The sequence below is a fragment of the Triticum dicoccoides genome, chromosome 6A, assembly GCF_002162155.2.
Source record: "Triticum dicoccoides isolate Atlit2015 ecotype Zavitan chromosome 6A, WEW_v2.0, whole genome shotgun sequence".
NCBI classification, from domain to species: domain Eukaryota; kingdom Viridiplantae; phylum Streptophyta; class Magnoliopsida; order Poales; family Poaceae; genus Triticum; species Triticum dicoccoides.
In genome coordinates this window covers 56,655,558-56,672,865 of record NC_041390.1, presented here as the reverse complement: position 1 = coordinate 56,672,865, position 17,308 = coordinate 56,655,558, and the positions used below count along the sequence as shown (strand labels likewise).

Genomic DNA, 17,308 nt, shown 5'->3' with positions numbered 1-17,308 from the left:
CCCATATCCATTTTCTGAGCGAGAACCACCTACACTTGTGTCGAGATCAAAACAATCCACTCCAACCATTTGATCCTTGATTTCTTAGAGCATCTCCACTAGGCCCCCAACAGCCCCCCAGGACCACTTTTTTTGCGCCGGTTGTAAAAATCGCCCCAGCCATGCACCCAAGACCTCCTTTTTTGTCGGATTTGAGGAAAGTTTCGGCCAGCGCTCCCATGAGAAACCCAACGCACTGGGGGCGAGCTGGGGCACCGGCGCTACCTTTCACATGCAAACCCCTCTCTCTCTCTCCTCTCTTTCCACCTACCCCACCCCGTCACCCACCTTCCACCGCTGCATCCTACTCCTCCTCTGCCCTGGCCTCCCCCGCACGCCATGGCGGCCAACAACCACCTCCGCAGCCTCGCCTTCGCGTCCGCTCCCGCTCTCTCCCGCCTCTCCAAGCCCCCTGCATCTCCAAGCCTCCGCCTCGTGTTCTCTAGCTCCGCCTCCTCTGTGTCGGTCTCCCGTCGAGGTGGCGGCGGCGCAGGGCCTCCCGTCGTCCATGGACGGGCTCCACCTCCTTTGCCCTGGCCTCCCGTCGAGGTGGCGGCGGCGAGGGCCTCCCGCCGTCCATGGACGGGCTCCTCCTCATCGAGGGCGCTGTGCAGACCATGCCGTCTTGTGTGCAGCAGGGCGAGGTGGACTTCGAGGAGACTAGGGCACGTCTACTGTAGCGGCGGGGGTGCCGGCAAGCCACCCACGAAGTTCGAGCCTCGCCCATTCCTGCTGTCCGTGGTCGATGTGGACGCGTCGGAGCTGGACCTTGGCTAGAGCATGGTGGACTTGAGCGCCCTCGTGAATGAGTCCATGGAGAAGAGCCAGCGGGGAGAGCGCGTCCGGCAGTGGCAGATGGCATTCCTGCTCACCGGCAAGGCCAAGGGCGGGGAGCTCGTCGTCACGCTCGCTTTCCAGATCATGGAGGACGGCGACGTCGGGCTCTACAGCTAGCCGGCCACCAAGACTGCTGTCCTGGTGCGGTGTCCGGTGACAAGAATCTGAAGGAGCCCCTCCTTGTCCCTCGCCTTGGCCACCAGCTTAAGCTCCCATAGCGCAGCGGAGAGCCTGGACCTCTTGCTCCTCTTCTTCTTCATGGCGTCGCTCCTGCACAAGGACGGTGGCCTAGACCTCCTCCTCTGCCATGGGGCCTCCTCGAGATCATCACCGGCCTGGCCGCTTCCTCGCTGCACGCCACGCGTCCTCCTCGTCGAGGTGCAGAGATGCTTGGGGGTGGAGACGGCTGGAAAAATCTCCCCCAAGCCCAAAATTTGCGCCGATGCAACCCCAGCCGGACGAAAAAATGTCCCTGGGGGAGCACAACGGCTGGAGATGCTCTTACCCCCTCAAGTTACTTTCCACTCCAATCCTTCTGCCACCACCATGCCAAATCTGTGAGAGAGTTATTGAGTGTTGAGGAGACTATCTTTTGAAGCACAAAAGTAAGGAGTTCATCATCAACAACAATATATGTTACCCTTTAGAGAGTGATGTCTCCTAGATTGGCTAGGTGTGAACCTCCAAATCATGTGGAGTTAAATTAGAGAGTTTGTAAGGGCAAGAAGATCGCCTACTTCGTGAAAATCTATCTCGAGTGAGGCTAGTCCTTCGTGGGCGTACGCCATGATGAAATAGACAAGATAGCTTCTTCGTGGATCCTTCGTGGGTGGAGCCCTCCATGGACTCACGCAGGCATTACCCTCAGTTGTTTGAAGTCTCCATCAACATAGATGTACGATAACACCACCTATCAAAACCACACCAAAAATTACCATGGCTTCATTTGACCTTTCTATCTCTACCATCTTTACATTCTTGTACTTGCATGTTGTTCCTCGTCTGCTCCCTAGACTCTAGATATGCATGTGTAGATTGTATTGGTTGTTATTGGTTGTTACTTTCCACTCCAATCCTTCTGCCACCACCATGCCAAATCTGTGAGAGAGTTATTGAGTGTTGAGGAGACTATCTTTTGAAGCAAAAAAGTAAGGAGTTCATCATCAACAACAATATATGTTACCCTTTAGAGTGTGATGTCTCCTAGATTGGCTAGGTGTGAACCTCCAAATCATGTGGAGTTAAATTAGAGAGTTTGTAAGGGCAAGAAGATCGCCTACTTCGTGAAAATCTATCTCGAGTGAGGCTAGTCCTTCGTGGGCGTACGCCATGATGAAATAGACAAGATTGCTTCTTCGTGGATCCTTCATGGGTGGAGCCCTCCATGGACTCACGCAGGCATTACCCTCAGTTGTTTGAAGACTCCTGTAGTACTCCTTTATAATCAGCCAGTAACATTGTGACGTTTGGTAGTACCCAAAGTGTTCCTCCGGTAAACGGGAGTTGCATAATCTCATAGTTACAGGAACATGTATAAGTCATGAGGAAAGCAATAGCAACATACTAAACGATCGGGTGCTAAGCTAATGGAATGGGTCATGTCAATCAGATCATTCAACTAATGATGTGACCTCGTTAATCAAATAACAACACTTTGTTCATGGTTAGGAAACATAACCATCTTTGATTAACGAGCTAGTCAAGTAGAGGCATACTAGTGACACTAAGTTTGTCTATGTATTCACACATGTATTATGTTTCCGGTTAATACAATTCTAGCATGAAAAATAATAAACATTTATCATGATTATAAGGAAATAAATAATAACTTTATTATTGCCTCTAGGGCATATTTCCTTCAAGGCCCACTAAGGCCCATATAGCTCCCCGGGGGGTTCCGGTAACCTCCCGGTACTCCGGTAAAATCCCGATTTCACCCGGAACACTTCCGATATCCAAACATAGGCTTCCAATATATCAATCTTTATGTCTCGACCATTTCGAGACTCCTCGTCATGTCCGTGATCACATCCGGGACTCCGAACAACCTTCGGTACATCAAAATGCATAAACTCATAATATAACTGTCATCGTAACCTTAAGCGTGCGGACCCTACGGGTTCGAGAACAATGTAGACATGACCGAGACACGTTTCCGGTCAATAACCAATAGCGGGACCTGGATGCCCATATTGGCTCCTACATACTCTACGAAGATCTTTATGGGTCAGACCGCATAACAACATACGTTGTTCCCTTTGTCACCGGTATGTTACTTGCCCGAGATTCGATCGTCGGTATCCAATACCTAGTTCAATCTCGTTACTGGCAAGTCTCTTTACTCGTTCCGTAATACATCATCTTGCAACTACCTCATTAGTTGCAATGCTTGCAAGGCTTATGTGATGTGCATTACCGAGAGGGCCCAGAGATACCTCTCTGACAATCGGAGTGACAAATCCTAATCTCGAAATACGCCAACCCAACATCTACCTTTGGAGACACCTGTAGTACTCCTTTATAATCAGCCAGTAACGTTGTGACGTTTGGTAGTACCCAAAGTGTTCCTCCGGTAAACGGGAGTTGCATAATCTCATAGTTACAGGAACATGTATAAGTCATGAGGAAAGCAATAGCAACATACTAAACGATCGGGTGCTAAGCTAATGGAATGGGTCATGTCAATCAGATCATTCAACTAATGATGTGACCTCGTTAATCAAATAACAACACTTTGTTCATGGTTAGGAAACATAACCATCTTTGATTAACGAGCTAGTCAAGTAGAGGCATACTAGTGACACTAAGTTTGTCTATGTATTCACACATGTATTATGTTTCCGGTTAATACAATTCTAGCATGAAAAATAATAAACATTTATCATGATTATAAGGAAATAAATAATAACTTTATTATTGCCTCTAGGGCATATTTCCTTCAAGGCCCACTAAGGCCCATATAGCTCCCCGGGGGGTTCCGGTAACCTCCCGGTACTCCGGTAAAATCCCGATTTCACCCGGAACACTTCCGATATCCAAACATAGGCTTCCAATATATCAATCTTTATGTCTCGACCATTTCGAGACTCCTCGTCATGTCCGTGATCACATCCGGGACTCCGAACAACCTTCGGTACATCAAAATGCATAAACTCATAATATAACTATCATCGTAACCTTAAGCGTGCGGACCCTACGGGTTCGAGAACAATGTAGACATGACCGAGACACGTTTCCGGTCAATAACCAATAGCGGGACCTGGATGCCCATATTGGCTCCTACATATTCTACGAAGATCTTTATGGGTCAGACCGCATAACAACATACGTTGTTCCCTTTGTCATCGGTATGTTACTTGCCCGAGATTCGATCGTCGGTATCCAATACCTAGTTCAATCTCGTTACTGGCAAGTCTCTTTACTCGTTCCGTAATACATCATCTTGCAACTACCTCATTAGTTGCAATGCTTGCAAGGCTTATGTGATGTGCATTACCGAGAGGGCCCAGAGATACCTCTCCGACAATCGGAGTGACAAATCCTAATCTCGAAATACGCCAACCCAACATCTACCTTTGGAGACACCTGTAGTACTCCTTTATAATCAGCCAGTAACGTTGTGACGTTTGGTAGTACCCAAGGTGTTCCTCCGGTAAATGGGAGTTGCATAATCTCATAGTTACAGGAACATGTAATAGTCATGAAGAAAGCAATAGCAACATACTAAACGATCGGGTGCTAAGCTAATGGAATGGGTCATGTCAATCAGATCATTCAACTAATGATGTGACCTCGTTAATCAAATAACAACACTTTGTTCATGGTTAGAAAACATAACCATCTTTGATTAACGAGCTAGTCAAGTAGGGGCATACTAGTGACACTAAGTTTGTCTATGTATTCACACATGTATTATGTTTTCGGTTAATACAATTCTAGCATGAATAATGAACATTTATCATGATTATAAATAAATAAATAATAACTTTATTATTGCCTCTAGGGCATATTTCCTTCAAGCCCCGCTTCGCTCCCCGCGCGTGCGCGCTCACCGCGTTCGCTGCGCGCCTCAGACGAGTCGCCCGCGCCCCTGTTTCGCATTGCCCGCACCGCCGCTGCCCCGTTCGCTACTCGCTGCGGCTTGCTACCGCTGCCACCGGGGCCCTTCCCCGCAGCCATCGCAACTACCGATCTCACTTCCGAATTACCGAGTGAAACTAATCGGAGTTACCAATATGAGGTAACTACTTAGGTCATCACATATCAGAGCCACCGAGTGGATTCATCCGATCTCACCAATTTTTTTAATATTTTGCACTAGTTGGCGCCTCCGAGATTTTCTTTCGGTGCCACCGAGTTGTGCATAAAGGTGAGTAACGACTAGATCTTCGGTGATGGCTATATATACCCACCCACAACCACCTACTCTCAGAGAGAGCAACCGGGATGAAACTACACTTCCCATATCCATTTTCTGAGCGAGAACCACCTACACTTGTGTCGAGATCAAAACAATCCACTCCAACCATTTGATCCTTGATTTCTTAGAGCATCTCCACTAGGCCCCCAACAGCCCCCCAGGACCACTTTTTTTGCGCCGGTTGTAAAAATCGCCCCAGCCATGCACCCAAGACCTCCTTTTTCGCCGGATTTGAGGAAAGTTTCGGCCAGCGCTCCCATGAGAAACCCAACGCGTTGGGGGCGAGCTGGGGCACCGGCGGTACCTTTCACATGCAAACCCCTCTCTCTCCTCTCTTTCCACCTACCCCACCCCGTCACCCACCTTCCACCGCTGCATCCTACTCCTCCTCTGCCCCGGCCTCCCCCGCACGCCATGGCGGCCAACAACCACCTCCGCCGCCTCGCCTTCGCGTCCGCTCCCGCTCTCTCCCGCCTCTCCAAGCCCCCTGCATCTCCAAGCCTCCGCCCCGTGTTCTCTAGCTCCGCCTCCTCTGTGTCGGTCTCCCGTCCAGGTGGCGGCGGCGCAGGGCCTCCCGTCGTCCATGGACGGGCTCCGCCTCCTTTGCCCTGGCCTCCCGTCGAGGTGGCGGCGGCGAGGGCCTCCCGCCGTCCATGGACGGGCTCCGCCTCGTCGAGGGCGTTGTGCAGACCATGCCGTCCCGTGTGCAGCAGGGCGAGGTGGACTTCGAGGAGACTAGGGCACGTCTACTGTAGCGGCGGGGGTGCCGGCAAGCCACCCGCGAAGTTCGAGCCTCGCCCATTCCTGCTGTCCGTGGTCGATGTGGACGCGTCGGAGCTGGACCTTGGCTAGAGCATGGTGGACTTGAGCGCCCTCGTGAATGAGTCCACGGAGAAGAGCCAGCGGGGGGAGCGCGTCCGGCAGTGGCAGATGGCATTCCTGCTCACCGGCAAGGCCAAGGGCGGGGAGCTCGTCGTCATGCTCGCTTTCCATATCATGGAGGACGGCGGCGTCGGGCTCTACAGCCAGCCGGCCACCAAGACTACTGTCCTGGTGCGGTGTCCGGTGACAAGAATCTGAAGGAGCCCCTCCTTGTCCCTCGCCTTGGCCGCCAGCTTGAGCTCCCACAGCGCAGCGGAGAGCCTGGACCTCTTGCTCCTCTTCTTCTTCATGGCGTCGCTCCTGCACAAGGACGGTGGCCTGGACCTCCTCCTCTGCCATGGCGCCTCCTCGACATCGTCACCGGCCTGGCCGCTTCCTCGTTGCGCGCCACGCGTCCTCCTCGTCGAGGTGCAGAGATGCTTGGGGGTGGAGACGGCTGGAAAAATCTCCCCCAAGCCCAAAATTTGCGCCGGTGCAGCCCCAGCCGGACGAAAAAACGTCCCTGGGGGAGCACAACGGCTGGAGATGCTCTTACCCCCTCAAGTTACTTTCCACTCCAATCCTTCTGCCACCACCATGCCAAATCTGTGAGAGAGTTATTGAGTGTTGAGGAGACTATCTTTTGAAGCACAAAAGTAAGGAGTTCGTCATCAACAACAATATATGTTACCCTTTAGAGAGTGATGTCTCCTAGATTGGCTAGATGTGAACCTCCAAATCATGTGGAGTTAAATTAGAGAGTTTGTAAGGGCAAAAAGATCGCCTACTTCGTGAAAATCTATCTCGAGTGAGGCTAGTCCTTCGTGGGCGTACGCCATGATGAAATAGACAAGATTGCTTCTTCGTGGATCCTTCGTGGGTGGAGCCCTTCATGGACTCACGCAGGCATTACCCTCAGTTGTTTGAAGTCTCCATCAACATAGATGTACGATAACACCACCTATCAAAACCACACCAAAAATTACCATGGCTTCATTTGATCTTTCTATCTCTACCACCTTTACATTCTTGTACTTGCATGTTGTTCCTCGTCTGCTCCCTAGACTCTAGATATGCATGTGTAGATTGTATTGGTTGTTATTTAACTTGTGCTAAAATCTACCTAAGTTCCAAGAAAATAAAAATTTGCACCATTGCCTTGCTAAGTGTCTATTCACCCCCTCAGTTGTAGGAAGGTACTTTCGCCTAGAGGGGTGTGTATTTATTTTGGTTTAAAAAGATTGTTATTTTAGATAGTGGGGTGTGCCCTCGAATTTTGCTTGGGAGCCTGAAACACAAATGTTTCAATTGCGGTCACGCGCCTTGAAACGTCGCAGTCCACGCCCCTAGTGCAGAAAGTAAACGCTGCCGTCACAGGAGAGAGAGAGAGAGAGACCATCGCCGTCGTCGTCGCTCCCCATTCACCGGAGCAGTCTGGAAGCTCATCGCAGAGGACGAGTGCATGAGCATCGCCGTCCCCCACCCTACCAGAATGGTGGGACCGGCTTGCCTGGGTTACAAGAAGGGGGAATGAACCAGCCAGGTAGAAGAGCAGGGTCGAAGACAGCGTTGGGCTGACACTAAAACATGCAGTCAAGGAGGCGTTCGGTTGCCATCTACAGCATTTACTCCCTCCGTTCGGAATTACTTGTCGTAGAAATGGATGTATCTAGATGTATGTTAGTTCTAGATACATTCATATCCGAGACAAGTAATTCGGAACAGAGGGAGTACATCACAAGCCGGCATGGAAACTATCACGTCCCCAAAAACGATCAATCGTCACGGCAAAGCCGTTCCATTCAATTCCTGCTTAATCGGGCATGGTCCGGGTGGTGATCGTTAGGTTAGGCGCGGCGATGAGGAGGATAGGCGCGCGGTCAGTCGCTCGGCTCCGCGTGCTACAGCCTGTACCCGTGGTAAGCAGCAGAGTGGCAGTGGCGGACGCTCCCGGACAACGACCGGTAGTCGCGGTACAGAGGCGGGGCGTACTCCGGACTCGCCGGAGCAGCGCCGCCCGGGGCGAACGGCGGCCTGACCGGGCCAGCCTCTGGGTTGCCGTAGCTGCTGCTCCTGGGTGGTAGAACTTTTCCGTCGCCCAGTAGGACCTCCTGCGTGCAAAAATGGCGACAGGTCAAAAAACAGACATTCAACCGTGCGGTTCATGATTGCATTGCACCGATAAATCAACCGCGCAAGATGGTATAATGAATCCTGTGTTTTGCAACGGCCATTTCATTTGATTTGATCAATTAAGAGGCGTCGATGGCTGGTCTCCATGTAGACGCCCAGCGGAATCGACGCTGTGACAACCGGAGGAGTAGCAAGGGTTGTGTTGTGTAGTGTGCTTTACATTTTACATAGGTGATAAATCATGTCCTGGGTAGCTACCTCCAGCAAGCTGGAACCTAGACTAGTTACGAAATGGCCCGAATCACCAATAGTTAAATAAAGGAAAATTACTACTCATAAAGAAGGAGCAACTCACACAAGTGGCTTCTCAAGTTTTATCCCGCTCTGGAGTCTTGGGAGTGAAAGCGACCATGCGCCATTTCCTTCTAATATCCTGTTGGTCTGATATCTACGACAAATTTATCTTCTAAAGGTTGGCTGGCATCTCCAACCTTGTGTAAACTACACTGAACTTGTTGCAAGAAAAACAATCTGGTATACTCTAGCACATTTAGTTCTTGGGTCAGACCTAGTGTAACTGGTAGATGGCAACTATCTGTGTATGCGTAGTAGGCTGGGCGCAAAAAAATAAAATAAAATTCAGATGGCATCCTAATCTAATTCAGAAAATGGATAGTAAAGTAGGACCCCTCAGGACATTGATAATTAACCTGTATGAGTTGATGCGCGGTCTGAACTTGTGAAGAAGTGCCTTCGATCGAAACTAGAACCTCATCCAGATAATTTCCAGTTTCCTCGAGGACAACCACTGCTCCACTGACAGAACGTATATGAGCAATGGTCTGTCCCCTGACACCAATTATCTCTTCAGCTTGCAGCAAAGGGATCTGCATCGTTTGCATAATCTGAAAGCCAAAACATTCTGTAAGAAACTAAGAACAACAACCGCAGCAAGTCTGATGTAAGATGACTACACCAAGTCAGGTCTCGAGGGTCAAAACTCAAAAGGGAAAATGAACAGAAGAAATCTGCCTATACCAGGTGAAACCTGAGCACATTTTTACAAGCTAATAACTGGCATGATATACGTTTGCAGCTAAGGGACAATGGTTATAGCATTAGACCTTTGATATTAAGGAGACAGTTGGGCGTCTGATATCTGGTGAATATGGGTCACAAACAGATGGGTCATGTCCGTATGACAAATATCTGCTGCCATTCAGGTTAAGAGGACTTCGACTGTCGGATAACAAAAGGTCCTGGTTCACTGGAAGAGCATAACCATTGGTGACCTGATTTTCTTTACAACTATCCCGCACCTCGGTTACTGCTTGGTTCTGCTGATAAGCAACAGAAATATAAATTCCATGAGAACGTTACAAGCTGCTCTCATCCTTATAATAAAACATGCAGCAACAACTGTAACAAGGATTACCTTTCTTTCAAATAGATGAAGGACGCTATGATCAACTAGGAACTTCCGGAGAAGTCCAAGTACTGATTTTAGGGCATTGAGGACCTTGAGGGAAGCACCACGTATCTCCACAATTCTTTCAACCACCATCTGATTACTCAAAAAGTCGTCTAGAAAAGTAGATCCAGTATCATGTGTTACATCCAGTGATCTAGATTGAATTCACAACAACCAAAACGAGATCGAAATTGAAGGGTGTGTTTGGATCTCGACCAAAACCAGCCCTACCAAAAAATTGGCAAGCCCGTCAAATTTGGTGGCCGTTTGGACTAGTACCAAAGAATTGGCACGCCCAGCACGCCTGCCATACGCCAGTGTAGTTTTGGCCAACGCACGGGCGAGTTCAGGGCGGCGAAAAGCTTCGCCAAAATTTTGGCATTGTGTCGTGCACTCTCTGCCTTGGTGGGTCCCAGGTACCTTCCCCTTTATTTTATTAGTATATGGTGCATGCAAGCTATAATTAATCTGTGGGTCCTCACAACATGCATGTAGCAGGCTACTCCGCATGTGTACCAACCAAATATGAATGGCTGCAATCCAAACGATGGCCACTTGCCAAAAAATTGGTCATGCCCTTCTATTGGTAATGCCAAAAAATTGGTGGGGCAAGATGAGGCACAATCCAAACAGCCCCGAAAAGCCGGCAAAACGGTATAAGCTTCAATAAGGTGATAAGTATGTTGTAGGGCTTCTAAAAATGTAACCTGCCAGGCAGACTCTTTACAGTGTGCAAAAGAATCTCCATGGTATTAGTAGCAACAAATACCAGATCAAAATCAAGTTGCTTCTCTGCCGTAATGAATATTGCAGTGCTTTATGTATCAGGGAAGGGAAAATCCAAGCTAGTTCGATTATACCACTGATATATAGGGATGCAATGCAATCTGGAAGCTTATGTGACTTCTGGTCTCAGTATTTTATAAAAGTGGGGGAGTTTAAATTTTCAAGTGATAGGGTCACAACAAACCATCTGGTTAACTGATTGGTGCAAATCCCTTAAGCAACCACCATTTTCTACAAGGATCACAATAATTTGATTGAAAAATTGGTGCCAACCAACAAAACCAAAAGTATTCTCATGCTAAAAAGTTAGATAACACAAGAACAAGAATCTTATCAATTGCACTCCTCCTTCAGTGATGAAACAGAGTACGTTCTACTATTCTAGTGAACAGGGCCGGTGCTACTAATTTCTGGGAGAAGGCAGGTGCTACTTTTCAGCGAAGGTTGGTGCTGCAATACAAAGTTGGGAAAACAGTCCAATAGTTTTTCTGGATTTTTCTCAGCAAAAAGAACTTGACATCAAGTACCGGTGGAGTACTCTTGTACAAGAAATGATGGATCATAGAAGTTAGGGACACCATGTTTGCTTTAGAATGCCCAGGTATACTCCCTTGTTTCCACATTCAAGTTATACATCCAAGCCCGAAACCAATGTTAATAATTTATAGGTAACAAAAATGACTGAGCGATTCTACAAATCAAACTGGAAATGCATCACATAATACTTGAGTTGAAAATGTATATACCTTTTCAAGTTACACATCCAAGAGCGAAACCAATATTATTAATTCATAGGTAATAAAAATGACCAGTAATTCTATGGATCAAAGTGGAAATGCATCGCATAATAGTTAACATGAAAATGTATAACCGTGTACCTTGATCTATAATCCTCATGGTAGCACCAGTAGTTTCTTGCATTAACTTGATCATGGTTCCTTGCTTGCCAATTAAGTGCACCGCTTGTGCTTTAGGAACCAGTAATCTAGCACAACAAATTTCTGGTGCAGAAGCAGATAATGTGACATCAGGATTGATCCCTTCTATATCATTTACATGTTTGAAGATCCTAACTGCAGCATCCATAGCAGGTGCCAGTTCTGCTTGTGTTTCTTCTGTTGCGGATATCAAGACCTAAAGAGGAGGTATAAAATTTAACACAATGAATAAGAAAGTACAAACAAATGATCTAAGTTTAACCTTTTTTGTTCTTTTTTTATGTAATGTACTCACAATAAGTACCACCTCAACATGCCACGCTAGAATCCTCCCGTTTTAAAAAGCTTATGCTTACGAGACAGAGTAATTTTCACCTGGTCAAGCCATTTCAACTTCCCTAACACATGGCCAGAGTAATGCCTTTGTTCCTATGATTGCAAAAACTGCTAAACTAAAACAACAACCCAACAGATAACATGGCCAAGACTTACCAAAGTAGAGATATCTTGTAGAATAATTAAATTAAACAATAAGTCACTTACCTACTAAATGCTAACAAAAAAAGCTCATTGAACAATTGGAACTATAAAGCTAACATTGATGTCATTGTTTCGTCCATTTCATAACCAAATTAGGTTCCAGGACAAGGTTTTTAAAAAGGGTTCCAGAACTATTATATATGATGGACCAACCTGGTTTCTATCGTCTTACAGTTGTCTACTCATTTTCTCTAATGATGATTAGACCACATCCGTGTGAGTTCGAACTTGAAAGAGCATGGGGATTATATAATTATTTGACCTTGTGACAACACATCAGTGTCCTTATGCAAGAAACAGCACAATTACATCTAGGATAGCGTTGCAAGATGACAGTAACAATGTGCCGATGGCCACAGTGCACAATTCTCAAGAGAACATGGAAATGAGTAACCCAAACCAGGGCAATGCTGGCACACAATTTCTGATCTACATGTCGAGAGCTGCTTGTGGAAGACCCACACTAACGCTACAGTGCAATTTACAATGAGCATGCACAAATCCCAAAGTTATTTCTAGCTTAGCTAGCTTATATTGCTAATCCATGGTTGTGACCACATGAGACCATAGAAATTCATGCACCACGCGCCCAACCGCATACTAAGCATGGCACAAGCGACTCAATTTCCAATTCCCGATGTCCTAACCACCACCATTGAGACATAAATCCTAACATGAATCAACCAGAATTCCGGGGGAGGAGCCTTAAAATCTGGCTGGTGACGCCGACCGTGGTCTCGAGGACGCGGACATGGGTCTCCTCGCAGAGGCGCTTGATGATCTCAAGTCCCAAGAGAACTTGGAAATGAGCAACCCAAACCAGGGCAATGCTGGCACACAATTGCTGATGTACATGTCGAGTGTTGCTTGTGGCAGACCCATATTTGTGCCACGGTCCAATTTAGAGCATCTCCAACAGCTCACAAAAAAACTCCCACAATAAGCACTTATTGGGGCTCCCCGATAACACTTTTCCGGTTATTGGGGATGGTAGCTCCAATAGAGAGGGTCGACTCCCCCTCCATTTAGGGGAAGATGGGCTGTTTCTTGTGATCTCCAAAAAATACTGGGGAAAGAGGAGCTATTGGAGCTGGTATTTTGGCCCAAATCCCCCAATACCAGAAAAATATTGGGGAAAGGGGAGCAGTTGGAAATGCTCTTACAGTGAGCATGCACAAATCCCAAAGCAATTTCTAATTTAGCTCCTTATATATTGCTAATACATCAACCTGATTGTGACCGCATGAGACCGTAGACAGTCATGCTCAATTTCCCGTGCCCTAACCACCACCATCAAACCAGCATCAACCAAAATTACAGGGAAGGAGCCTTACAATCCGGCTGGAGACGCCGTCCGTGGCGTCGAGGACGCGGACGCGGGCGCGGGTCTCATCGCAGAGACGCTTGACGATCTCGCCCCGGCGGCCGATGAGGCCGCCCACCTTGTCCCCGGCCACGACCAGCCGGAACACGCTCGCGCCGGGAAACCCGGGCCAAGGCGCCGCCTTTTTCCCCTCCTCCGCCACCTCGGACGCCGAATTCGTCGGCGCAGGCGGCGGCGGCGGCGGCTGCTCCGGCTGCGTGTCGGGGGAAGGGCTCCGCGGCTTGGGCGCCGGGTGCTCGTCCGGCTCCGAGTCGGAGGAAACCCACGGCTCCACCTCCTCGGGGTCCTCCTCCTCCTCCTCCTCGGCTACGTAGGCCATAGCGTCGCGGGCGAACTCCGCGAGCGGCGGTGCCGCGGCCGCCATGGACGAGGGTTTTGGGGAAGGACAGTGGTCAGTGGGACACGACTGTGGAGTGTGGACTGAACGAGTGGTTTCTAGCAAAATGCGCAGTGCAAATTTCACAACCTGAGCTCACATCTCTACTATTATTAAATAAGCAAACATATTCATCGCTAAATGCACACAGCCTAACGTACTTATAATAACACGGATCAATTACAACCTCATGATCATATCACTTTATCTAATCTAACCGTTAAGATTATATCAATCCTCAGTCAAATCTGCGTTTAGCAATTTAGTCGGGCGGACGACAACTCTGCCAGCGAGCAAAGAGAGGTTCAATTGGCAACCACGTAACCTCACCCTCAATTATTGCTAACCTCCCACCTAACCACACCTCGAAATAAACGCTAACCCAAAATCCCGGTGTCCAGCTCTCCTAAATCAATCTTGGTTCAGGAAATCCACCGGGGCGCCCATGCCCGATCTGGAATTCCGCCCGATCCTACCTACGCCACTGGCTCCCATCCCGCCGCCGCCTTCATTGTGAGAACCGTGGCCAAAAGAGGAGGACAAGCATGGCAACGACAAATTTTGCTACACTTACGCGCAGATTCTACGTGATGTTTGATTACGGACTGACGTGAGATTGAAGGATTGGGAAATCACGCTGGTTTGCCCCACCCGAAAAATCAGGGGGGACGAGAGGTTTGTTAGGAAAAAGGTTGTCCGTAGCCTGCAGCCCGTAACTGGTCCGTAGGTCTAGAATTTTCGGGCAACGACGCCCCCGCCGTCGTCTCTCCCCGTCCATAATAGGTGTGCCGACACCTCTCTCCATCTCCGTCTGCGCGGGCATGACGCGGCTGGCACGGTGTTGAGCGGCGCCTATGCAGCAGCCCTCAAACGGCGGCGGCTCGGCACGGGCGGCGGCGCTGGCGCTCGTGCGGCACATGGCGCGGCTCTAACAAGGTAGCTGGGCGCGTCGACGCGCGCATCATGGCCGGGCCAGCAGGGCAACGACGTACGCGGAGGTCGAGATTCACCGGTTGTGGTGCGGCAGCAACAGAGGCTCGCCGCTAGGGGCAACGACGTGTGTAGGTACCTACTCCTTATTATCAGTACCTTTACAAGATCAAGGGGATAGGATATTGTGCTAAACTTCATTGATGCAAATATAAATCTCCAAAACACGTCAACAAAAATTGCATCATCCAGCATCACGACATGTTTTCCTGTTCTACAGTTTCGTTCTAATGATTCTTATGTGCATTTGGTCATAGGATTGTTCTCTCCAGCTGTTTGTTTTCCTCATGGGACAATCGAAGTTTGCCGCCCCTTTCTGCTCCGTTCACATATATACAGGTCAAAGTCTTTGTTCTTTCTCTTAGGTTTGTGATCTGGGTGAGCGCATCTATCATTTTCGGCCGCAAATGTGGGCTACCTCATGCCTCTCTTGGGTCATATCATTTATTTGTGGTTTCTCATAAACTGCTGTGTGTTGTGCAGATGAAAAAAAACCATTCAGGTTCTGCATCCACCCATCAGGTACCTTTCTTATTGACCCTTCAAGCGTGGAGTCTTTTCGAGGCAGCCTTCGTGTTTTCCCCGTCCACTGGAACTCCATGCAGAGTCTGAGTTCAGGGGAGTGTATTGGCCTTCAAAACAAGAATAAATGTTTGGTCGTTCATCTTTCTTATGTTCCTAGGTCAGTTTCATGGAATCCCATGCTATTTATTATGTAAATTGCGTCCAAGATATTTCCTCGTAGGGTCATGAAGCTTGTGGGCACTTTTTATCCGTGTCTAGGTTTTTGTTGTTTGGGGTGTGCCGGTTTTATTGCTCAGATGAAACAGATACGGTGTGCTCTTAGCCTCTTACAGAGTTGAGATGAATCTCCTTTGAGTTGCAGGCCAGAAGGTAGTGAAAATTAATATTCTTAAAAGTCTCCACTTTGGAGCAGAAAAATGTTGTTAGCGCAACATGCAGTATGATCCAGGTCAATAGGTGAACTTATAAGTCAAAACACACACAAGGATTCATGTAAATATATTGCAGGTTCACATTATTATACTATACACACACAGCAGTCTTGTGTTTGAAGTGGCTATTACATATGTGCTGACCGCACGATGCTGCAATTTTCTTTTCTTATGTAGGGAGATATTGGACGCTCTCAGTAAAGCCATCTTTGAAAGATGGGCACGTCTAGGTCTAAATAAAGAGCCAACCTAAGCCAGTTATTGTTTTCTTTGAATTATCGAAAAAAGCTTTCGCCCCGCTTTATATATAAAGCAAAAATCAACATCAACCAATACAAAACGCACGCCAACACCACACACACCCAAGGCACGAAACACAAGCACTGAGCGCAGCAACACCACCCCTAGCACACTACCACGAAGAGATGAAGCCGCATACAGCGAACCGTGGACTCCAAGACGGCGCCTTCAGGAAGGATACGACACCGGAGCGCCGCCACCGCCCGATCCGAGGATCAGAGTTTCCCCCGGAGCCGCACGACGGGCGGTGAGAGCCGCGACGACGCCTTCAAGAAGGGAACGAGCTTCGCCATCGCCGGTCCGTCCGAAGATAGAGCAGGTTTTCACCCTGGCCACCACTTACCGCCACCGAACGCTACACCCCGGCTACCACGCCGCCCACACGGCCATGGTCACTGGGCAGCGCCAAGACACGGGCTCTGCCCAAGAGCACCGTGCACCGCCACCAGGGCCGCCGCCCCCGGCATCCAAGACCTTGACACCACCGCACCTGAGACCCGCCGCTACCCCAACCAAAGAGACGAGCAGAAAAGGATCCGCCTTTGCACCCCTGGTCCACCCCCAGCGTCGAGACCCAATAGGTCGGCCAACACTGGCATCCATCGACCCAACCTGCAGCCCGGAGAGCGAGACGAGATCGGTCCTGCAGCACCATGGGGCGGGACGAGGTCAGTCCTGCTGCACCGTGCGCGAGACGAGCTCGGTCCTGCGGCACTGTGCGCGAGACGAGCTCGGTCCTGCTGCACCGGGCGCGAGACGAGCGATGAACCGTAGCTGGGAAAGGGCCAGCCCTTCGAAGGGAGTAGCGACCGAGCACCGAGGAGATGGAGTGAAGGCCGAAACGGTCCGATCGCAGACAAGCCGACGCCGGAGAAGCCGGCCGCTGCTGCAAGCAGATCCGCCAAGCCACCATGAAGCGGCCGGAAGTCCACCACCGCCGGACCTCCACACGTCGCCGCCCACGGCCGGAGCAACGACCACGCCCGACCGCTACCCTACCCGCGTCGCCCGACGAGCTCATAGCGCCGGAGCCGCCGGGCACGCACCACTGACGCCACGCGCCGCCGGTCGACCCCCACCACCAGATCCGGCTGGATCCAGCGAGGGGCCGGCCGCGCGCCACCTCCCGAGACGGGAGCTTCGCAGCCGCCCCGCCACGCACGAGACCCAGGGCACCGGCGCGCCGCCACCAGCCGGCCGCCCCGTGATCCCGTCGCCAAGCCGCTGAACCCCGCGAAGTCCAGCGCCGCAGCTCGAGGAGGCCGCCCCGCGCCAGC

At 49.6% G+C, this 17,308-nt stretch overlaps 1 protein-coding gene and 1 pseudogene across 2 annotated transcripts; one reads left to right on the top strand and one right to left on the bottom strand.

Moving 5' to 3' along the window:
- The first annotated feature begins 5,710 nt into the window (after positions 1-5,710).
- Positions 5,711-6,376, top strand: LOC119315640 (annotated as a pseudogene).
- A 1,327-nt stretch (positions 6,377-7,703) lies between these two features.
- On the bottom strand, positions 7,704-13,805 carry LOC119314815 (RNA-binding KH domain-containing protein PEPPER-like). 2 transcript variants are annotated; one of them, XM_037589502.1, is made up of 6 exons: positions 13,360-13,805; positions 11,426-11,681; positions 9,726-9,874; positions 9,415-9,630; positions 9,001-9,195; positions 7,704-8,268 (listed from the first exon to the last, which is right to left on the bottom strand). In XM_037589502.1, exons 1-6 carry the CDS (start codon positions 13,771-13,773, stop codon positions 8,059-8,061), a joined length of 1,440 nt encoding a protein of 479 aa, XP_037445399.1. In that variant the 5' UTR covers positions 13,774-13,805; the 3' UTR covers positions 7,704-8,058. The 2 variants fall into 2 exon arrangements, with proteins under 2 accessions (XP_037445399.1, XP_037445400.1); XM_037589503.1 differs by having other exon boundaries at positions 9,415-9,627; positions 13,360-13,803.
- Positions 13,806-17,308: the final 3,503 nt, after the last annotated feature.